General features: G+C 27.3%; 4 protein-coding genes across 4 annotated transcripts; all 4 read right to left on the bottom strand.

Moving 5' to 3' along the window:
• Positions 1-1,058: 1,058 nt before the first annotated feature.
• Positions 1,059-5,343, bottom strand: LOC145840719 (uncharacterized). Its single transcript, XM_082948045.1, has 5 exons — positions 5,177-5,343; positions 2,863-2,957; positions 2,367-2,548; positions 2,138-2,292; positions 1,059-1,790 (listed from the first exon to the last, which is right to left on the bottom strand). The coding sequence occupies exons 1-5, from the start codon at positions 5,313-5,315 to the stop codon at positions 1,351-1,353; spliced, it is 1,011 nt and encodes a 336-aa protein (XP_082804171.1). The 5' UTR covers positions 5,316-5,343; the 3' UTR covers positions 1,059-1,350.
• Positions 5,344-15,882: 10,539 nt separating this feature from the next.
• Positions 15,883-16,293, bottom strand: LOC145840511 (uncharacterized). The gene has a single exon (XM_082947796.1). The coding sequence runs from the start codon at positions 16,291-16,293 to the stop codon at positions 15,883-15,885; it is 411 nt and encodes a 136-aa protein (XP_082803922.1).
• Positions 16,294-19,688: 3,395 nt separating this feature from the next.
• On the bottom strand, positions 19,689-20,114 carry LOC145841362 (histone H3-like). The gene has a single exon (XM_082948724.1). The coding sequence runs from the start codon at positions 20,112-20,114 to the stop codon at positions 19,689-19,691; it is 426 nt and encodes a 141-aa protein (XP_082804850.1).
• Positions 20,115-23,507: 3,393 nt separating this feature from the next.
• On the bottom strand, positions 23,508-23,918 carry LOC145840562 (histone H3-like). The gene has a single exon (XM_082947863.1). It carries the CDS (start codon positions 23,916-23,918, stop codon positions 23,508-23,510), a length of 411 nt encoding a protein of 136 aa, XP_082803989.1.
• Between the last annotated feature and the right edge of the window lie 1,405 nt (positions 23,919-25,323).

Consider the following 25,323-nt stretch of genomic DNA (forward strand, 5'->3'; position numbering starts at 1 on the left):
CATAATGCCCCCTTCACAGAATTAAAAAAGCTATTACCACCATCAACAAGATTTCCCCCTAAGACCTTTTTTTTTTGCTCTTTATCGTCAACTTCAGAATATCTAGTGTAAGTTTCAAAACTACACCATAATAGGCCTAAGACCTTTTTTTTTGTTCTTCATCGTTAACTCCAGAATATCTCGTATAAGTTTCAAATTATGGCCTCACCGCCCCCTTGTAGGCCTTTGCTGTCTCCTAAATTTTTGTAATAACCCACAATAGAGTTATACGACCTACTTTAGGAAACCCTTCTTTAAGTCTTTCAACTTATGTTAGCTTACTTAATGCAATTTACTAATGAGGTCATTGTTGTAATCAGAATTTTTGTGCGATCATAATTTACAGCAAAAAAGTTTGGATTCATTCACAGCCACAAACATAAAGTTACAGTATATTATAGTAGTTACAGTTACAAATACAAAAATATGTTTTTAAAATAGAAACTCATCGCATAAAAGTTTAAAACTTCACGATTTCTGTAAGCATTTTGATTTGTAAGCTAATCTGTTTGACATTATTCTGAAAAGTGTTTTTATTAAATTTCGACATATAAATCTAATTTTACAACTTAAATTATTATTTCCATAATCAACAAAAAATTGCTGGAGCTTCCGCTCTAAAATATATTCTTACAAAACTTAATGCGTATAAAAACAATCAAGAAGAAGCCAATTGAAACCATGCTACATCTTGCCGAAAAAATTTTCCGCTATCCATTTTTCAAAAATTTAAGTTATCACTTACAACTTATATGAAACTATACTATAAAAACTAAACTGACAACACTTAAACCGACCTTGTCGTTGTTATTTAATTTGTTACAGTTTGAACTATTACACGTGCAAAAAAAAACATGTTGTTACATTATTTACAAAAAACATCTTACAAATTTATAAAACAGAAAAATTATTCGTGAAAATTTTATTTGAGTGAATTGTCATATGCAGCAATTTAATAAACTTCTAAACTAATACACTTTTTTTTTTACAATACATATCAAAACTTCAGAAGCTTTTTTTTATCTATAGTATTCTGTAAAACTTTTTATGCATGTAGACATAAAACAAAATAATCTTATAAAATCAAACATTACCTAAAAAATTCTTAACTCAGTTTAAAAAATATACTTCTCATAGAAAAAGATAACACAACTGGAATTTTGGTACTGAAATACTTCAAAAAACAGAGAAGAGACAAATAATGGACAGCTAAATGAAATTAAAGTAAACTATTTATAACTTATTATTAACTGATTGAACGATCGTCACTGTCTTTAAAGTTTTGTGTAGCAGCAGCTTTTTCCGAAATGTTTACTTGGATTCTTTTTCATCCGAGTGTTCGGGAGAAACTTCCTGCTCGTAAACCTCCTCCTCTACATTCTCGTCATAGCGACTTTCTCCATCCCCTCCGGAATACTCGTTGTCCAACGACATCACTTCCTCCTCGTGACTCACTTCCGCTTCCGAGCCGGACATGACGTCATCGCGGTATTCCCGCTCCTCTTCGCCTCTCTCGTCGCGCGACCTGTTGTCGTAGTAGCTGTCGCCGTCTTCCTGGAACTGACGTCGCTCGTCGTGATATTCTCCCTGTGACGTCACAAGGTCGCTTATGCGCTGCTCCTTTTCGTCCAGCTGCCTCTCCAGGTCGTCGATGAGCTGGTCCTTCTCGGTGATGGAGTGCTGCATCTCCTGGATGGTCGACTGCATTCCCTCCACCTCCTCGTCCAGCTGCTCAACAAACACGTTCGTTTCTGAGAGAAAAAAATGCTGTCGAAACACTAATTGTTGTTGTATAATAATTGTATAATAAACTGTAACGTATTAATTTTTGTTTGTTTCAAGTTAATAGTTTCGCGCTTAATTAAATAAAGAAATGCCTTGTCACGTATATGATAATGATTGCTGATAATATTGAAATATTTTAAGTTTTTATAAGTTCATTAGTAACAAGATTGTAAGTTAAAAGAGGATAACTGTACAGAACACAAGCACTGTTGTTGAGAGTTGCTGGCAGAGAACATAAGTGCTTGAATAATAAATATATATTGTAATAAATTAAAGTTTTACGAAAAGTAAGGTTATTCAAAGAATTTTAAACCTTCCTGGCTCAACTTTAGTTCTTCATTGCTTTTCTTCTGAAGAGCAATTTCAGCTTCCAATTGAGAAACTCGACCATCAGACAGCTTTATGCCCAGTTCTTTGTTCTCTGCCAGCAACTGTCTACAGCGAGCTATCAACCTTTTACCCTGCTGGCTTTAAAAAAGTATGAATTAAACTTACATACAAGTAATTATTTTTTCGTACATTTAATAAAAATATTTCTTTACCTTTCAGTAGTAAATTTCCACGCACTTAATTGCTCCTCAGTTTCTTCTAGAGTTTTTTTCATCTTTTCACTTTCTTTCATGACTCTGTTGAAAAGCAATGAAATACTGGGGTCGAGAAAAGATTTGTGTATTTGAGATAGTTGGGAGTTTAATGTTGCTTTTTGAAGTTGGTAGACCTGAGCCTAAAAATATAAATCTAATTTTATAAAGAAGACATAAGGAAAATGATTAAATTTTTTTAATTATACAAATAACTATCTCTAAAAAATTTCACAAACAGTTTTTTACAATTATACATAATACAAACAGTTTTCTTTAAACTGCTTTAAACTTTTATAAAACTATTTAACTTTTTACACAGTAAATTTTTCAATACCAACATTACCTTACATTTATAAAAGTAGTAAACTAAACTGACATGTATATACATATCAGTTGAAAAGATTTTTTTTATCAATAATAATAATTATATGTATTATAAGTTTGATTGACCAACATTAAGTTCTTGAATTTGCTGCTCCTTTGTGGCAATTTTCAATATCAAAACTTCTTCTTTTCTTTTTGTTTCAGACATTTTTTCACTAGAAGTACCTACAAATTGTACAATAACCTTATACACACAAACAATAATACTTGACTACAAAATCCTTTTAAGCAAACTAGCATGACTAGTGCAAAATAAATAAATATATAAAATATCTTTAAAAATATGTTTTTTAAGAAACTTTAAAGATATGAATATCATTTATTGTAATGAGAAACATAAGTTGAAAATAAAACAATACAAATTTGTTTAAAAACTAAGTTTACTTCAAAAAAAAGTTTCCAAAAAATAATCAATAAAAACTTTAATTTAGGTCTACAAAGTTATTTATTTAAAAAGATATTATTTATAATACTACACTAGAACTATTGCAATATAACATTAAGGCAGAAGAGGTGTTTATTTTTGCAAGCTAACTTTGCTATAAAAATTTTCATTTAAACTTTTTTTTTGTTACTGCTTTCAAATAAATAACTTGTTTCAAAAGTAGTACATGATTAAGAACTTAAAACCTTTGTTACACCAGAACTTAATTTAAAGGTATATTGCACTATAATAAAAATAAAAAAACCTTCAACAGATTGTATTTTTTTTCTTAGTGAGGTCTACAACAGTGAATACAAAAAAAAAAATTTTTTTTTAATATGTATTTACAACCTTATTTTTTAGAATTTTACTACAAAACTAAAGTTTAAATCTTTATAAATATATATATCTTATTTTAGATTATAATAAATAGCTTTAAAAATATAAGAGAACTTTTTTAATTTATATTTAAGATTAAAATCTATTACCCTAAAGTTCGTACTAAAATATTTAAGCTAACTATATATTATAAAAACTAGACATATATAGATGACTATACATATATTAGGAATATATTTTTTAAATCAACAAATGTCAAAGTTATCTATGCAAACTTCAGAGATGAATATTTACTTTATAAAAAACAAAATTTTTTTATTTGTTTACAAAATAATGTTTATTAGCGCAACTTTTAAAAAATTACAAAAAATTATTGTTACATAAATATACTTAAAAATATTTGGATTAGCCTATTTAAAAAACTTTTTCTTTTGTAAAACTAAATCCTATGTTTTGTGTTGTTGGTTCTTATTTTTAGTTTAATTTTGGGCTATCGTTTTTCTTTTTAATATGTACTCAAAAAAACAAAAAAAAACAAAAAAAGTAAAATAAAACTAAAATAAGAACAAAAAACACAAAACAAAAATTTACTTGTACAAAAAGTGTTTTTAAATAGGATAGTCAAAATTTATTTAATATTTTGCAATATGGATGATTATATAGATATATATATATAAAATTAAAATACACAAAATAAACTTTAGCTTGGGACAACTGTTTCTGCATTCAATATGTGTCTTCAGCCAAGTATTTTATTCAATGAAAAGCAAACTTGTAGAAACAGCAATAAAATTATACAAAATTAGCCTTAGGTACTACTTAATTATAGAATAGTTAGTTGATTTCAGACAAAATTATTGATAGAGTTTTTAAGTAAATTGTTTTCGGTAATGTAGACAGCTAGTTTGTAATTCATTTCTTTTGTTTAGAGATTTTGATTGTTTAATGTTTAAAATTTTTATTTTTTCCACATTGCATAATTTGTTACTGTATTTGTTTTTAGTTTATGTTAATATTTCCCAGTGAATTTTAGATTAACTTTGTTATTTTTTAGTTTCCAAATATACTGTGATAAATTTGTTGCATTTCTATGTTTTTCATGTTTAAAGCTGTATTGTGTACATATAAGTGTATCAATAAGAAAGAATTTATACCTTAATTGCTTTATGTATAATTTTTTGTAAATTTTGCAAAAGAAATCATGAACTAAATTGTACTAATCCTAGAACAGTTTTAATTTTTAATTAGTTTTCTTAAGTTTGATTACAAGTACATATTTTTGATTTAAAAAAACTGAACTTATATATAACATTTTTAAACTATTTAACTTTATAAGAATTTGGTATTTTGGATAAAAACTCAAATATTTATTTAGAAAAAAATTACTATGACATTCAAAATGTTTGATAAGTTATAGCTATTTTTGTGGAAAAAAAAAGCTTCTCTTAAAACAAATTAACATAAGAATTTATTTTTTTATTGTAACTAAAACTAGACTATTTGAAATTGCAAAAATTGTTGGAATGTTTATTTAATTTTTTCATTGATATTAACTTATTAAGCTTTATAACTTATGTGAAAACTTAGTAAGTTGTTAAAAAATCATAAACTAAAAAAAAACCTTTTACTGCAAGTTTAGTTTCTAATTCTTTTATACTTTTTCTTTGCTTTTTGACTATGTTGATTAATTCACTCTTATCCATTTCTTCCAATGGAGTTGCTGGTTCAACCTTCACCCTTTTTTTAGTAAGATTTGACATGTTTTAATGACCACAATCTAATACAACTAAAAATCTACAATTTTAAAAAAAATATCGTTAAACATCAAGGAACAAAATGTTGTTTTTTAGTTAATATGGATAAATTTTAATTAAGTAATATTAAAATTATAAAACAAGCGTGTAATAGAGTTTGAAAAAAATTATAGAATTATAAAATTACAGTTGAAAATTTATAACTAAATCATGGTTGCCACTGTCTGAGTCATAAAAACTGTCCTGAGTCATCTTGAGTTTTTTGAAATTCTTAAAAAAAGACTTTTAATCTTTTAAATTATAAAAAATCTACTTCTTTAACAAAATAAGTTATAAAATAACAAAATATTGCAACTAAGTTTCATTCAAAATCTAAAACAACTTTCCTGCGATTTTTTCAAATTCTTAAAACTATCTGGAGTTTTTTTTTTTAATATTTAGCCACCGTTTGAAAAAAAAATCTAGACATCTGGAGTTTTGATGAGTCATCTTGATATTTTTAAAAACTTTAAAATACCTTAATTTTTCATAAGTAGGTGGAAAACCTGCTAAAATTACTATACTTTTAAAACACAATTTTAGTTGCAGCAAGGTTAAGGGGAAATACTATTCATAACTTTAAAATTTATCCTATTTATTTATAGCTAAAAAGTTAGCCTGATTTTTTCAAAAGTGTGCTACTAGCCTGAGTGTGTGGTAACCATGTAGAAGGTATTGGTCAAGCCTGGGGAGCAATTTTTAGTAGTACAATTTATTGTCATTTATAAAATGTTTTTGTTTAAGTCAATTTTCAAAGTTATGATATTATTAAAAGGTTGATATAATTTATAATTAGTAGTGTTTTATACTAAACTTTTCTTAAAATAAATGCAAAACACTATTAATTACGTTACTTTTAGTTTTATTTTTTTAATCTAGTTACTATTATTAAATTTACAGCTCAACATGTATTATTAAATACTGTAAAAACTCAAGTTCAAAAATATTTTTTCTTACTGAAAGCACATAAGTATATAATTTTTAGAATTGAACTAGAATAGTTAATGTGCTTAACTTAATCATTTTAACAGTTTATTACTTTTTTCTGCTGTTGTTATAGAGATGGGTGTTGCATTTTTTTGGTTGCTTTTGTTAAAAGGTCAATAGGAAAATATGAATGTTATGGAGGATTTGGTAGATTTTGTAGTTAATATATGAAAGTGCTTACTATTTTTTAAGTACAAACTTAAAACAAGAAAGAGAAATAAAATTGCGAACACTCACAACTAAGGTCAATGGATTACTGTGGAAAAAACTATTGATAATTACCTAGCATGATGTTGCACCAATATCAAACTGAAATTTTATTTTATTCAAGGTCCATTTTAACAATAATTTTACGCTAATAATGACATGTTATAAATACATAAATAATAAAACAAAACTAATTTTTCATAAAAAAATAAAACTTGACTATTTAATTGTTTTAATTTTACAATATAAATCGATTATATCCATACAATATTTTATACCAACTACAGTACTGTAAAATTAAAGCAATTAAATGTTTATAAGTTTTATTAGTTTATAACAAAAAAAAATAATTTTACTTTTGTATTTATAAAGCTTGTGCAAAATAAAGTATCAATTTAGACTAAACATATTAGGTTTTAAACATAGATTTTTAGCCTAAAGTTATGGTTAAAATAGACATTGAATATAATGTAATTTCAGTTCGATATTGGTGCAACATCATGCTAGGTAATTACCAAACTATTTAGCTATTAAACTACACAACACTTGCTTGTAAACAATGTTTTGAGCTACTTTAACTTTTTTAGTTATAAAAAAGGCTTTAATATTAAACATTTATTTTCTCAAAATAAATAAATCAAGTAATAAATTTAAAGAGTAAAATTACATACACAAGGTCCTTGGACCAAATATTTGAGCACTTATTTTTTCGTTCAATAAACATTAGTTACATACACTCTTTTTTTAGACGAATTATTGCCAGTATTAACCTTGAACAAGAGTCTACCATAAGTTTTCTCTAGGTTTTAATTTTTACCACCATCAACATTCACATTTTTCTTTTTACTCATTTTTTTCACCAGAAATAAAAACAACAAACAGTTTAACAAAAAACAAAAAAGAAGAAATAGTTATGTCAATAAAAACAAGATTTTTTTATATAAGTGTCCACCATGGGTTTTGATCTTGAAACATTAAACTCAGATAGTTTTCAAAGCTGCATCAGGCCACTTAGATGTTCAGTGCAAATATTTCAAAGTTTAAGAACATTTATTTTTAATTTTTTTTGTAGCAAATGATATTTATGTATAAAGTTATATAGATCCATTGACAAGTTGTAAGCTTCTACTTTCCTTTTTATGATAAAAGAGATAGTAGTTAAATCTATGATTTTTTAAACTTGGGATTAGGAATACGAGTGTGAAGTTAGCTTGGTAACGTTTTTCAAGAATTTGCAAAAAATGTCCAAACTTTAAATCCAATTATTTTCCTTATCTTAATAGCTAAATAAAAACTTTTTTTTTATTCTAGAGAACGGTCCTAGGTGTTTAATTAGAAAATTCTATTGGATTGGGGCTTGACTTTTAGTGTGTGGCCCCTTAGAAAAAATGATTTTTTTTTATTAATTTTTACTTAGCTCGAATTAAAAAATATCCAGATCAATGTTTAAAAGTGAAAAATTCCCTAGAAATTACTATAAAATGTTTACAATGTCTAAATCAGGGACTTTTTGTTACGAACATCACAATTAAAAACTTTCCTGTCGGATTTTAAGAAACAAGTTATTAACAATAATGCATGTTAAATAATAGCACAGTATTTAAAAATTGAAAGTCTTTATTTTGTTAAACTTATTTTACTGAATCTAAAATGTTCTCATATCTTCTCTAAACTAATAGAAACCAAAGAGATAAATAGACTCTAAAACAGGATGTCTCAAAATTTATTTCGGCTTTCAATTAGCAGGCTAAATAACTAGTAAGGGAGTAAACAGTTAAATGAACTATTAACTCTTAATAAAAAAGGTGAATATTATTATTTTATGTTTTGTCAAGGGGTCGATTAGGAAAATGAGTTTTGGTAACTCTGTTTTAAAACTAAAACACATAGACTCTTTGCAACGTCAGTTATTTTTCTTCCTAAATCTTAACTTTTAAACGCAATTAATTTTTCGAATTTAATTTTTTCAAGAGCTGTTTTTGCACATTAGTTTTTTTTTCTTCTTGGGCAAGACGTTAAAAGGTATCCAACTCAACTAGTGTGCTACTTGACAACCTAAAGGTTTTTTGTGCACTAGTTTCTAGAACCAAACATTTTGAGCACTTTTTTGTCGTTGAATTCACTATATATATATAATCGCTTTATAAGAAAAAAATTTAATTAAGTTTTTCTTTTGCAAAATTGTAATAAAGTTTTTACATTCTGTTTACAAACAATGCTTTTAAAAAATAAAACTTTTCTGTTTTAAAAAACGTTGTTAGAATTGATAACTTCTATAAAATATAGTTTATAATACAACTTAAAACTAAATTTATTTGCTAAAAATTTCATTATAGTAAGTCCTAAACTCAAAAATCGTTATTACAAGAGCTAATATTTAAAATTTGCTTTATTAATATTCATTAAAAATATATAAAGTTTCTTGTCATACTAAAACAGATTAGATAAAAAGAAACGTAAACTATAATAAAATAAAACTGCTGGTTTAATTCTTTACATAGACTTCCTTGAACTAAATCAATTTAATTTGAACTTAAAAAAAACATCAATAAAAATAGTTAACTATTTCATATCTAAATACAAACATTTAAGTTATTCTAAATACTAAATTTAACAGTAATAAAAATTTATTAAAAAAGTATAGAGATTTAACCCAAAACTTTAAGTATTCCTTAGAGATATAAAATAATTATAAAGTAGTTATTTCTAGACTTGAATTGAAACTTAATTAGTAGTAACAAAATAAAAACTTAAATAATACGAACCATTAAAAAACAAAAACAAAATGCATTTGTAGTTATTTAAGAATGTTTTAATTAAGATTTGTATTTAGTTAGTTTAGCTTAGTGCACAAAAATCAAATTATACAAACAAGCAAAGAACTTTCCTTAAGATAGTTTATTTACAAATTGTATCTTTAACAAAATGTATATATTTAATTTTAATTAATATTATTGTTTTAACTACAACTTTAAAAACACTACAAGTTTGAAAATTACTTACACATTGTTTTAAGAATTTAAAAAAAAAACAAAGACAAGAATTGAAAGCAACTAAACGATTGTTACTAAATGCCTTGGTGTAGTTTAAATGAGACACGCGTAACGCCTGCGAAGCGAAGTATGGCAGTGGAAGAAAACTTAAAAAAAAATGTTGAAACTTTATTTTCTTTTTCTATATCAAAAAAAAAACCTGCCATTGTAGCTTACAGTTACAAAGTTGAGCCTCTTTGGCTGTATAAAATATATAAAAAGTTTGAAAGTCATAGTTGACAGCTAGAGAATCTTCAAGAATAAGCTTAATTTTGAGGACAAAATTTACAATTTAAAAAAATGCTTAACTTAATTTATGTGTAAGTTTAATTTAGTTTCTCTAAGCAAACTTAGAGTTTAATATCAATTAGTCTAGAATAGACTTAGTAAAAAGCAGTGTGTTTAGTGTTAAAAATCCCCGCAAGTAGCATTTAAATTAGTTTCAGTACTTATTACTAATATCTGTATAGGAGTTAAGTTGAAAAAATTGACACAGCCAAATCATTTACAGCTCAACGTCTAAGGCGTTTTCAGTTTATTGTGAAATTATAGTGTCTGCTCGGTTGATCAGTTTTAACTAGTGATGTACCGGACTCACTATCCGGGTCCGGGTCTGGCCGGATATTGCCATTTTTGTCTGATATCCGGATCCGGCCGGATCTTAATTTGAAAAAAAAGTCCGGGTCCGGTTCCGGCCGGATTCTAATTTGAAAAAAAAAGTTCGGACCCGGATCTAGTTAGTAAAAAAGAGCATACTGAAGAGTATTTTTTCAAAAACAAACCCTGTGTAAATTAATAAGAGTCATTTTCGTCAGTTAAAATTAAACACCTACCGTGATTGGCTCATTTTGTACACGTGACTAATTTACATTTGTTTACATTTAAACTATGAAATAAACATTTCATGAAATGCAACTCTTTACATATGTTGTAAAATTGAAAATTTTGGAATGAATACTTGCATTTTTTATTGTTTAAAGTTGAGCTCAGAGAATATTTAGAGTTAATACGGTTTAATGTACGAGCTAATGAGAATCATATGACGAAATGTTTTAAACTAAATACTGATGCAACAAAACATCAGAACATGACAGGCAGTTTTTATGTAACCAGTTAGTTAGTTTGGTGTGTAGCTTGAAGCAACAAAATATCTTGAACGTTTTTGTGAATGCTTATTGTAAGTAGTGTTTTGTTTTAAAAGCGAATATTTCAACAGATGTTTAATTGTTTAAATATTTAATCCAGGTTTATAGTTTAATAGTTTATTAAAAATTTTACAGTTACTTGTTTACTAATAGTTTAAATAAATTTTTAGTTTTTTGTTTTAAGTCTTTTGATATAGATTTAAATAGCTTCCAGTTTTTAAAGTGTTACCAAAGTAGTTAATAATTTTATATATGCTAGTATTTCTTGTTGTGTTTTATATAAAAGATTCATCACTCAAAACTGTCCTGTCTGATTAAAGAAAGTAGTCTCAGTTATAATTTATTATTTGTTAGATATTAATTAAATAAGGTAGGATTTAACTATGATGGGTAGTACTAATAAGTTAAGTGTACCACAATCAGTCCACAACTTTACTACCAAATTGTCAACCCTTGCTAGCTGTTCTACTGATTATTAGATTATTAGACCTCATTCTGACTCAAGCTTGTTTATACTCACTCTAGCTAGTTTTATTGACTTAAACAGTGGCAACCCTGCTAGTTTGAAAATTTTTGGGAATTTTAGAAAATCTTGGACTGCCTCAGGCTAGTTTAGTTTTATATAAAAACTCAGGCTAGTTTTTTTTTGATTTTGAATGAGTTTGAGCTGATCCAGTTTTAAATATTTTGTAATTTTCTAGTGTATTTTGTTCAAGAACTTGATTTTTAATTGTAAATAACACCTAAATTTGTAAACCTTGTGGCTAGCTGTTCTACTTATTATTAGATTAAAGTTCTTTTTTTCAGTTTTTAAAAACCACATTCTGACTCAGGCTAGTTTATTCTAGTGATGTACCGCACTCACTATCCGGGTCCGGGTCCGGCCGGATATTGACATTTTTGTCCGATATCCGGATCCGGTCGGATTCTAATTTGAAAAAAAGTCCGGATCCGGTTCCGGCCGGATTCTAATTTAAAAAAAAAGTCCGGATCCGGGTCCGGTACATCACTAGTTTTAACCAGTATTTATATCAGCTATCATCAACAAAGTTGAGATTTTACGCGCCACTAATAACAAGTAACAAACTTTACCACACTACCAACAACAACAGCATCCGAGACAACCTACGACTCACAACTTTACCTACAAAAGTTCGCTTCAGTACTTTGTATTTAATCCCGCTCTGGTACATCTCACCAGCAGTTTCTTTGCGACTATACGTGCCTTATGTGCCTTAGCAAGGCCGAAACCGGTCGTAGGTTGTCTCGAATGGTGTTGTTGTTGGTCTGGTGGTAAAGTTCATTTTTATGATAAAATATAATTGTGTAAGAGTTTTATTGTTAAACAAACATAGTACTAACTTGAATACCAATTTCTAAATAGCGTCTGCAAGGAAATCTACGAACTGTAGTTGATATAGTACGCATGATCAAACAAACTTTTGTTATACTTCTTTTGTTTTTTAAAAGCTATACTTTCTACATTAAAGGTGGTAAATTAAAATAAATAGTCTTAAAATGTTAGTAACGATTTTATAATTAGTTTTTTATGTTAACATAAAATAAATAAGTAGTTTAATTTAAGAGTAAAAACCTACTTAATTTTATAAATCTGTTTTACCCCTATTACAAAAGCTTCTAGAGCCGCCTGTTGAATATGAGTCTTTAAATTGAAAAAAAAAAACAAATACTTATTAGGTATACAGTACTCAAATTTTTTTTTTTAAACAACCTTATTAAACAGATTAAGAAGTTTAGTTAGGCTAATGTTTAAACTATTTTTTATTATACTGGTAATTTTTAGAGCATCTTTGTCCCTTGTTTCAGAAAATCTAGTAGAAGAACTTATTGAATCTTTCGTTTATTTAGATTATTGGTATGAAGTTATTAATGAAATGAATTGGTTAATAAAATTAAAAAAAAACAGCTTTTAAACTTATTAGCTTTCATAAGAAACTTTTTTAGAACACATACCTTAGTAAAAAAATGTTTAAGCTGAATTAAAAAAATCATAAAAATAACTTTTTTGACTTTAATTTCTAATACGAAACTCAAGTGTTTTAAGTAAAAATAAACAATTTAATATTTTTAGACTCTACAAACTTTTCTGACTACAAACTTTTAAATACTTTTGAAACTTTTTGTTCAGTTGTTGCTTGTCGAAAACTAAAACGTTTCAAACTTAGTAAAGCAATTGCAAGTTGATAATTTTTAAACGATTTAGTTTAGTTTAAAAACTACGTGATAATATTTTGGTAAAAACCTCAATTAACTTTATAAAAACAAATATTTTTCTTTGATGTATATTTTTTTTCAAGTTCTTACAAAAAAACTATTTATTTTTGATTTTGATGCTCTTTACATATCCTGTCTTTTCTGATCGAAGTTCTGTATGCTAGACGAAATGTTTTATTTTTCCACTACCACTGCTTGTGGTGTGCTTTCTTGCTTTTTCAACAAGCGCTCTCTTTTCCTCGCCAACTCATTTACCCCCTCCTCTTCCTTTGCACTCTCCTCTTCTTTTTTCTTCTTGTACTCCCCGTAAACAAACCTTGCCTCCTTCCTGACCCTACAAGCAAACAGTGCCGAGTGGAGGAAGGAAACGACGCTGCCTAGCAACCACCAAACCTCCTTTTCCTGAAGTTGCTGCTCGACCAACGCGACCATGTCGACGATTCCTTCGACGAGCATGCCGACGCAAAACGAAACTGCGCCAACTAGCGAGAACAACTTCCAAAACCTCGGGTCGCCACCGAAGTTGCACTCGAAGGCCGCCATCACTAGCAGGCTGTAAACAGTGACTGACAAGGAAAAGCCTCTGAACTCTGCCTTGGATTCGGTGTAAAAAGCGTCGAAGATTGTAAAAATTATCGAGAGGCAAGCGAGAAGTAAGCTCAAGCCATTAAGTTTCCCTGTAAAAGATATGTAAACAAGATATAGAAGTTTTTTTTTCATAATTTGGTGTTTTAATTAATTTAAAAAAATTCCAATGACCAAAGAACATCTGCTAATCAAACTTTGCAAACGCTTTTTTACACAATATAACGGCTTTATCTTTATTTTTTATGCTGTAGCCGGCTAAATTTTGAGTACTTAATTTGAATAACATTATTTGTTAGTATGTACTTTTAAAATTAATAACTCAAAAGTATGTTTTTTTAATTATAGTCACAGAAATGACCACACTAGTAATAATAAGCAGACTGTTTTATTTTGTATATTATACCTATACATAACACTTTACATATGCTTTTTAAATTCAGATTTAAGGAAAAATAAACTGTTTGAATTTATTTGCTTTATTATTATCTTAAGCCAAAACAAATCGTATACAAACTAACTTTTGCAATTATTAACATTTTTAGTGACTAGTATTTTGTAGTTACTTAAAGAGTCTTACTTGAATAAAATGTTTCTTCTTTTTTGTAACTAATCGCTTGTTCTTGAGATTCCATTTCAATGTTGAAAATTGTCAAGATTTTTTTTTATAGTTGACACAAAATTTATTTATTTAGGATACTTAAAGATTGTGTTAAACTAGATTATAAAGTTTTTATGAAACATTGTAAAACATTTTTGTCACAAATTAATGAAACTAGTGCGTAATAATTCTGAACGTAATTTTAACGATCAATAAATTAAATACTTTTTACAAAAATAATTATTCAGTTCAAAACTAACTTTTTACATTAAATTAATTATAGGTTTACACCTGATAAAACTTCTCGTATTTCACCATGGTGTGCGCTTTAATACAGAAATGGTGACCTGGTTTTGAATAATCATTTCTCATCATTCCGTATTAGCATAACTTCAAATTTTTGAGTCAACATAAAAAATAAAGTTTTATTTGTTACTAAATTAGTAAAAATTATAAATAAATTTAGTCTAACACTTTAAAACTTATTTTAAAACAGTTAAGAAAAAGTTTGCAACTAATGTTTTAATATTATTGCAACTGTTAATAAAATTGTGCGCCAACTCTTTTTTGTGCATAATAAAAAGTTTAATGATTTTGTAGCCAGTTATTTGTAAATGAAAAATAAAGCAAAATATATACAAATTTTAAATGGATTAAATTTTCTATTGGCTTAGTTATGTATAATAAAGTTTAGTTTTTGCTTTTACCACATTTAAGGAACATAAATGTTAAAGGGTAATTAATATGTAAAGAGGCGATATTGTAAAAATTAATTATTTTTGAAGTTCTTGAATAATCATTATGAAAATTTAGTTTTGGGGACCTTTATGAAAACGTTGCAGAAAATATTAATTATTTATTAAATTATATAAGAAAAATTGTAATTTTATTTCGTTAGTATTAGTAAAATATATGTTAAAATAAACCATAGAAAAAAGCATTGCTGTAACCTTATTACATCAATGACATGAAATTAAGGCCTACATTAAGATAAGCGCATTCACCACGCATGCGACAGGCACATTAATGTTATACTAATTATTAGTAAATAAATTGCAGTATATTTGTTTAGAACTAATAAAAATTGACGAAAGTCAAAATGTTAGCATACTCTGGTAGTATTTTTTATTATACTGAAATATTTTGCAAAAAAGATAGCGTTTTCTTAATTTAAAATAAATAATTTTATCTAAACTATCAGTACTACTTAATAATGAAAAAATATTGATTTGTATTTGAAATAAGTGTTTGGAAATTGTTTGTTTAACAAACAAGTTCTTTATTTCTTACTCGTACTAGACAGCAAACATTTTTTTATATTAACAACATCCATTACCAATTGAAGGTACCCAGAAGCTAAATTAACTATTATTAAAGCTATTTTTAATGAAACCTTAAATTTTTAAACTAATTTTTTTAAATATTTCGAACTGCCTAGTTTGTCGTTTGTAAGCGGTAGTATTTCGATAAAAGTCTTTCTATGTTATTTTCAAAATAAATTTTATTTAATTAATGTAAGCTACCATTAAATATAACTTTAAACATAATGGACTAAAGTTAAACAATATAACACAATGAATATAATCTTTGAACATATTTTATTACAAAAATACTCCTACTACAAATAGAAGTGAAAAACTTTAATATATACATAAAACACACATTTGAAATGTTAGGGTAAACCATGGAAAAGAAACTAATAAAACTTATAACTCATCAATAACACTGCTTTTAAAATTAAGTTAAGCGCGTTCACCACGTATGCGACGGGCAAGTTGGATGTCCTTTGGAATGATAGTTACTCTCTTGGCATGGATGGCACACAAGTTGGTATCTTCGAAAAGTCCGACCAAGTAAGCTTCGGCAGCTTCTTGCAGAGCCAGGACTGCAGAGCTTTGGAAACGCAAGTCAGTCTTGAAATCTTGAGCGATTTCGCGAACTAGGCGTTGGAACGGCAGTTTGCGGATCAAAAGCTCAGTGGACTTCTGGTAGCGACGGATCTCACGAAGAGCCACTGTTCCCGGGCGGTAACGATGAGGCTTCTTTACGCCTCCAGTTGTTGGTGCACTCTTGCGTGCTGCCTTCGTGGCAATTTGTTTCCTGGGTGCTTCTCCTCCAGTTGTTTTTTTCGCAGCTTGTTTAGTACGAGCCATCTTTAATTTTAACTAAATAACCTTTTTTATTAAAATGCACTTATTATTATTTTTTAGCTTATTTCAACTTTATAAAATATTATTAATTTCTTATTTTTCTGAATATATTTAAAATTTAATAGTTTTCATTTTTTTACTGTCTAGGAACAAGAAGTTAAGATTAACATAATTCAAATATTAAAATATTCAATAATAATTGGTCAATAGGCATCGAAAAAAATACAATTTAAGTTTTTTAATTAAAGGTAAAACAAACTTAGCTAATCGGCGTTTTGTAATACAACGAACTTCATAAAATTAACATAGAGTAATACATCTTTAAAATTATTTAAAGTAACCCTACTAATTAATAACTATAACTTAAACTGTACATGGATTAAAGTCATTTCTAATTATTAAGCCCCTGCAACTTCTATATAGTTTAATTTATATCAATTACTCATTTTAGCATATATAGTTAAACTTGAAGTAATTATAATCAACTGGCTCTGATATTAATTGCATTTGACCTAAAATACATACATGAGCAAGTATATCATTACTGCTAACGAAAATAATGTGTAGTACTATCATAGCTAATATGGATTTTTTTCAAAGTTACTTTCGAAAAGAAATACAAGTTTAATTTATTTTTATTATAGTTTGTTCAAGTTTTCCAAAACAATGTTTAAACGTTCATTCAATGTAAATAAAATAAAACAAACATACAAGATAGTTTTTTACAACCTTTAAAAACAGATGTTTTATTTTTAGTTGCTAAAGCTAATAGCTATTGACGCATTGATAGGATAAAAACTTAATCGTTCTTAACACGTTGTTTATGTATTTAGATTAGTCAGTCAAAAAATTAAAATACTAGTAGTTTTGAATATATAATTTATAGTTTATTTAGTCTAGTGTGCACAGTTTTTTTTTAAGTAATTTAGTATGATTTGCTTTTGAAAAGGTTTAAGACCACTGATTAGCTGAATATCATTGATACGAGCCTTCAAGTTAGAAATACAGCTGTACTTTTTAAAACTAACAAAATAAAATATTGGTGCGAAAGTATTAAAATTTTGGAACAAGTTTATGATTCAATTCATTATCTCAGTCTTACTGAAACTTTTACGAAATTTTAGTAATAAACTACAGAAGATTTTTAAACGACAATATTAATAAATATTTTAAAAAATGTATTGATAAAACTATGAAAGATATTAATCTACTAGATGCTACTAACTTAACTAGTAATTTGAAAAAATATATGACATAATTAAAATACTCCCGTTAAAAACGCCTACATTACGGTTAAAAACCATTAAAAAAACTTCTAAACCCCCAATTGTAGATTAATCAACATTTCTAAGTCCGAGGTAAGTCGTGTATGTGAGCTTGAATTTAACTGCATTAATAAAGCTGTGCGTTTAATATCTAAAATTAAGCAGTGGACTGATACAGACCAAGTACATTGTCTCACTGGTTTAGAAAAACAAACGTTAAGCTTTTCCAAGTTTGATGTAGTATGTTTTTATCCTTTTTTCAGCGAGGAACTAGTAATAAAATCACTAAAATTCACTGGTAATTATACTAGCGTACCTAATGAAGACTTAAGTCTAATAAAAAACGCATGTAGGCAGTACTTTATGATCAAGGAAACCTAAGGTGCAAGAAGAGAGTAAATAACACCAGCTTTTTTTTTGATGCAGCGTAGGGATAGTTTATGGGTGGAGAATTTTGCGGATTAGTAGGACTTTTTTCATTAGTCGGGTTGAAAAATATAGTTGGTTTAGAAATAATTGGGTTGTACAAGGACGATGGTCTAGTTGTACTGCCTAATTCTTCTGGCTTTTAAGTTGAAAAGTTTAAAAACAAACGCACGCTTTCTTCAAGTCTAAAGGGGTTACGAGTCACTGTTTAATCACCAATGACGACAACTGACAACCTGGATGTGAAACTCAACTTGTATGATCTCTCTTATATGCTTTATAAAAAGTAAAGTTCAAAAATTATGTTTATTAACAAAAATTCTAGTCACCAAAAAACTTTAGAAAACAAATACCAAATACAATTAATCAGTATTTGTTATTAATTTATTTATAATGATTCTAGTTATCAAATAACTTTAGAAAACAAATACCAAATACAATTAATCAGGGTAGGTGTCAAATATGCACGAAGGGACGTTTTTACGCAAAGACACTTTTGGATGACGTCAATTTTGCATGACTGGTCACTTATGCACGAAAACACTTTTGCACAAGATAAAACCTTTTTATTTTATATATTTTTTGATAACGTAATGTTTTTATTTTTACTGTTGTTGTTTAAGACCCGTTATATTTAAAATCTTTGTAATTAGTTCAAGTTTGTGAACAGTATAACTCATTATACAAATGTTTAACGTATTTGTTTTACAATCAGCATACTGTAAATAAGTATTCTAAATTTTGATAAGTTTTATTGTAAAACCACAGTTTTTTTTCCTTTTTTTTTATTGTTAGCTATAGAAATAAAATTTATCAGTTTTAAGAATACGTATAGCTATCTTACTTTCAAAATTTTTTCTCTTCAATTTTGTATATCTTTCAGTATTTCGAATCGAATAAATTTGCTGTTTTTATTTTCAATAAAAAAAGAGAAAATTAAAGTTAATAGTTCATTAAACATGTTAAGTAAAAACGGAAGTTTTAATCTTCATGTCAGCTAAGTTTCGATACTTTGTGTAATGTAGACTATGGTGTATAATTAATCAACTTCAAATAAAACATTTCGTAGAAATAGAGTATAGGAGTTAAACTTTTTAAATATTTACTAAATTTATAGTGTAACTTAATAATATCAGATTGATAAAACGGCTTAAATGTTTTCTCTGTTTTTAAGTATTTAGCTTAGTTCAATTTCAAAGTCCATTAAGCAATTAAGTATTAGTTAAAAATCAAAAGGAAGTATAAAAAATAAAGCGAGATTGGTTTCAGATAAGTTAAGTATAGTAAATCTTAGTTTTTGTTATTATATAATAATCATGGAGAAAATTAAGTAAATAGATATTTAAATTTCGAAGATACTATATCTTAAACATAATTCAATTCTTAATTTCTGCTATAAGGGAATTTCTGAAAAAACCTGTTAGAACTTAGCAGAAAACACTATTTATAAAATAGTTGAAGTGAAACTAGTTAAGCTTGGCTAAACAACTTAGTAATTTTAATTGATAGTAATTCGACAATTGAATTTGCTTACGTTTAGCTTAGGTTAAACAATATAACACAATGAAAATAGTCTTTAACGTATTTTATTACAAAAATACTTCTACTACAAGTAGAAGTGAAGAATCTTTAATATATACATGAAGCACACAAAAATAGAAATGTTAATATAAACCATAGAAAAGAAACTGGTAAAACTTATAACACTTATTTAGACAGAATATAAGCGCGTTCATCACGGATGCGACGGGCAAGTTGGATGTCTTTTGGCATGATAGTCACTCTTTTGGCATGGATGGCACACAAGTTGGTATCTTCGAAAAGTCCGACCAAGTAAGCTTCAGCAGCTTCTTGCAGAGCCAGGACTGCAGAGCTTTGGAAACGCAAGTCAGTCTTGAAATCTTGAGCGATTTCGCGAACTAGGCGTTGGAACGGCAGCTTGCGGATCAAAAGCTCAGTGGACTTCTGGTAACGACGGATCTCACGAAGAGCCACTGTTCCCGGGCGGTAACGATGAGGCTTCTTTACGCCTCCAGTTGATGGTGCACTTTTGCGTGCTGCCTTCGTGGCAAGTTGTTTCCTGGGAGCTTTTCCTCCAGTTGATTTTTTTGCAGCTTGTTTGGTACGAGCCATCTTTAATTTCAACGAAATAACCTATTTTATTGAAATATTTAAATTATTTTTAATTTATTTAGACTTATAAAAATTTAACAGTTTCAATTTTTTTATTTTTCCTGAATATATTGAATAGGTAATAGTTTTAAATTTTTTATTGTATAGTCATTATAGACTATATATAAAAAGTTTTGATTAATAAATTTTAAAAACATTAAAATAATCCATTTGAATTGGTCAATAATCACGGAAAATTACTGTTTTGGTATTTCAATTAAAGATCATACAATCTTAGCTAAACGATGTTTTTCTAATATAAAGAACCTCATAAAATTAACATGAAGTAAGACATCCTTAAAATTATACTATATAACCGTATCAAATGAAAACTTAATTCGTATATGGATTAAAGCCATTAGTAATTTATAAACCACTGCAGTTTCCAAATGTTTAAGTGTGTACCAATTATTCATTTTAGTATATATAGTAAAATTTTAAGTAATTATAATCAACTGGCTCTGATATTAATTGCCTTTAACCTAAAATACATACATGAGCAAGTTTATCATTGCTGCTAACGAAAATAATGTGTAGTACTATCATAGCTTATATGGATTTTTTTCAAAGTTACTTCTTTCGAAAAGCAAAAACAAGTTTAATTTATTTTTATTATAGTTTGTTGAAGTTTTCCAAAACAATGCTTAAACGTTCATTCAATGTGAACAAAATAAAACAAACGTACAAGATAGTTTTTAAAAACCTTTAAAAACAGATGTTTTATTTTTACAGTTTCTAAAGCTAATAGTTATTGATACATTGATAGTAAAAAACTTAACCGTTCTTAACACGTTGTTTATGTATTTAGATTAGTCAGTCAAAAATTAAAATACCAGTGTTTTCAAATATATAATTTATAATTTTCGTAGTCTAGTGTGCACAGTTTTTTTTTTCAAGCAAATTAGTATGCTTTGCTTTTGAAAAGGTTTAAGACCACTGATTAGCTGAATATCATTGATAAGAGCCGTTAAGTTTAAAATACAGCTGTTTTTTTTAAGACTAACAAAATAAAATATTGGTGCGAATGTATTAAAACTCTAAAACAAGTTTATGATTCAATTTAATTTTATAGTCTTACTAAAATTTTTATAAATTTTTAGTAAGTGACTTCAAAAATTGTTAAATAATATTTTAGTAAATATTACAAAAAACGTATTGATAAAACTATGAAGATATTAATCTACTAGATGCTAATAATTTAACTAGTAATTTGAAAAAGTATATGACATAATTAAAATACTCCCGTTAAAAACGCCTACATAATGGTTTAAGACCATAAAGAAAACTTCTTGACTCCCAATTGTAAATTAATCAACATTTCTAAGTCCGAGGTAGGTCGTGTATGTGAGGTTAAAATTGACTGCATCAATAAAGCTGTGTGTTTTAAATATAAAATTAAGCAGTGGACTGATACAGACCAAGTACATTGTCTCACTGGTTTAGAAAAACAAACGTACAGCTTTTTTAAGTTTGATGTAGTTTGTTTTTATTATTTTATCAGTGAAGAACTAGTGATAAGATCACTAAAACTCGCTGGTATTTATACTAGCGTACCTAATGAAGACTTGAGTCTAATAAAAAACGCATGTAGGCATTACTTTATGATCAAGGAAACCTAAGGTGCAAGAAGAGAGTAAATAACACCAGCTTTTTTTTTTATGCAGCGTAGGGATAGTTTATGGGTACAGAATTATGTGAATTAGTAGGACTTTTTTCGTTAGTCGGGTTGAATAATATATTTGGTTTAGAAATAATTGGGTTGTACAGGGACGATGGTCTAGCTGTACTGGCGAATTCTTCTGGCTGTAAAGTCGAAAAGTTAAAAAAAAAAACAAACGCACGCTTTCTTCAAGTCTAAAGAGGTTACGAGTCACTGTTTAATCACCAATGACGACAACTGACAACCTGGATGTGAAACTCAACTTGTATGATCTCTCTTATATGCTTTATGAAAAGTAAAGTTCAAAAATTATGTTTATTAATGAAATTTCTAGTTATCAAAAAACTTAAGAATACAAATACCAAATACAATTAATCAGGGTAGGTGTCAAATATGCACGAAGGGACATTTACGCAAAAAAATTTTTGCAGGACGTCAATTTTGCATGGGTGGTCACTTTTGCACGAAGACACTTTTGCACGAGACAAAATATTTTTATTTTATTTAATTTTTGATAACATAACGTTTTTATGTTTACTGTCGTTGTTAAAGAACCGTTATATATATATTCTTTGTAATTATTTGAAGTTTGTGAACAGTATAACTCATTATATAAATATTTAACGTATTTTTTTACAATCAACAAACTATTAATAAGTATTCTAAATTATGATAAATTTTATTGTAAAGACAGTTTTATTTCTTTTTTTTTCATAGTTAGCAAGAGAAATAAATTTTATTAGTTTTAAAAATACGTATAGTCAACTTATATTCAAAATTTTTTCTCTTCATTTTTTTATCTATTTAGTATTTTGAATTGAATAAATTTGCTGTTTTTATTTTCAATAAAAAAAGAGAAAAACTAAATTAATAATTAATTAAACATGTTAACTTAAAACAGAAGTTTTTATTTTCATGTCTGCAAAGTTTCGATACTTTGTTTAATGTTGACTATGGTACATATTTAAAAAAACTATTACATATTTAAAAAACGAAATATTTATAAAAGTAATTTGAAGAATTTAGAGTATAGGAGCTTTACTTTTAAAATATTTACTAAATTTATTGTGTAACTTAATAATATCAGATTGATAAAACGGCTTAAATGTTTTACCTGTTTTCAAGTTTTTAGCTTAGTTCAATTTCAAAATCCATTAGGCAACTAAGTATGAGTTAAAAATAAAAAGAAAGTAAAGAAAAAAGCGAGATTAGTTTCGGATTAGTTCATTATAATAAATATAAGTTTTTGTTATTATATAATAATCATGGAGCAAAAAAGTAAATGGAAGTTTATATGTTAAAGAGGCCATATCTTAAACGTGATTTATTTCTTAATTCATGCTATAAGGAATTTATGAAAATAAGTTTTGGTAAACCTGTAAGAACTTAGCAGAAAACACTATTTTATAAAATAGTTGAAGTTAAAATAGTTAAGATGGACTAAACAACTCAGTAATTTTAATTGATAGTAATTCGACAATTGAATTTGGTTCGGTTAAACTTAGGTTAAACAATATAACACGATGAAAATAATTTTTGAACATATTTTATTACAAAAATACTTCTACTAGAAATAGAATTGAAATATTTTTAACATATACATAAAACATACATAAATAGAAATGTTAGAATAAATCATGGAAAGAAACTGATAAAACTTATAACACGCCAATAACACTGCTTTAGACATTAAGTTAAGCGCGTTCACCACGGATGCGACGGGCAAGTTGGATGTCTTTTGGCATGATAGTTACTCTTTTGGCATGGATGGCACACAAGTTGGTATCTTCGAAAAGTCCGACCAAGTAAGCTTCAGCAGCTTCTTGCAGAGCCAGGACTGCAGAGTTTTGGAAACGCAAGTCAGTCTTGAAATCTTGAGCGATTTCGCGAACTAGGCGTTGGAACGGCAGCTTGCGGATCAAAAGCTCAGTGGACTTCTGGTAACGACGGATCTCACGAAGAGCTACTGTTCCCGGGCGGTAACGATGAGGCTTCTTTACGCCTCCAGTTGTTGGTGCACTCTTGCGTGCTGCCTTCGTGGCAATTTGTTTCTTGGGTGCTTTTCCTCCAGTTGTTTTTCTTGCAGTTTGTTTGGTACGAGCCATCTTTAATTTTAACTAAATAACCTATTTTATTGAAATACACTTATTATTATTTTTTAGCTTATTTCAACTTTATAAAACAGTTTAAATTTCTTATTGTTCTGAATATATTTATAACTTAATAGTTTTAATTTTTTATTGTATAGTCATTACGGTCTAAGAACAGGAAGTTTAGATTAACAAAATTCAAAAACATTAAAATATTCAATAATAATTGGTCAATAGGCATCGAAAAAAATACAATTTAAGTTTTTTAATTAAAGGTGAAACAAACTTAGCTAATCGGCGTTTTTTAATACAATGAACTTCATAAAACTAACATAAAGTAATTCATCTTTAATATTATTTTTAGTAACCCTACTAATTAAAAACTATAACTTAAGCTGTACATGGATTAAAGTCATTTTGAATCATTAAGCCCCTGCAACTTCCATATGGTTTAGTGTATATCAATTACTCATTTTAGTATATATAGTATAACTTTAAGTAATTATAATCAACTTGCTTGATATTAATTGCATTTGACCTAAAATACATACATGAGCAAGTATATCATTACTGCTAACGAAAATAATGTGTAGTACTATCATAGCTTATATGAATTTTTTTTAAGTTTCTTTTAAAAATCGAAAACAAGTTTAATTTATTTTTATTATAGTTTGTTGAAGTTTTCCAAAACAATGTTTAAACGTTAATTCAATGTAAATAAAAAAAAACAAACAAGATAGTTTTTAACACCTTTAAAAACAGATGCTTTATTTTTTAGTTGCTAAAGCTAATAGTTATTAATGCTTAGATAGTCGAAAACTTTAACCGTTCTTAACACGTTGTTTATATATTTAGATTAGTCAGTCAAAAACTAAAATACTAATAGTTTTGATAAATAATTTATAGCTTTCGTAGTCTAGTGGGCACAGTTTTTTTTTAATAATTAAGTATGCTTTGCTATTGAAAAGATTTATGACCACTGATTAGATGAATATCATTGATACGAGCCTTCAAGTTAGAAATACAGTTGTACTTTCTAAAACTAACAAAATAAAATATTGGTGCGAAAGTACTAAAACTTTGAAACAAGTTCATGATTCAATTTAATATTATAGTCTTACTGAATTTTTTACGAAATTTCAGTAAATGACTACAAAAGATTATTAAACGACAATATTAGTAAATTACAAAAAAAATACTGATTAAACTATGAAACCTATTAATCTAAATTCTAGATGTTATTAATTTAACTAATAATTTAAAAACACATGACGGAATTTAAAAAATTCGTAAAAAACGCCTACATAATGGTTAAAAACCATTAAGAAAACTTTTGGACTCCCAATTGTAGATTAATCAACACTTCTAAGTCCGAGGTAGGTCGTGTATGTGAGGTTAAAATTGCCTGCATCAATAAAGC

Source organism: Thalia democratica, chromosome 7 (genome assembly GCF_965202585.1).
Source record: "Thalia democratica chromosome 7, ktThaDemo2.hap1.1, whole genome shotgun sequence".
NCBI classification, from domain to species: Eukaryota; Metazoa; Chordata; class Thaliacea; order Salpida; family Salpidae; genus Thalia; species Thalia democratica.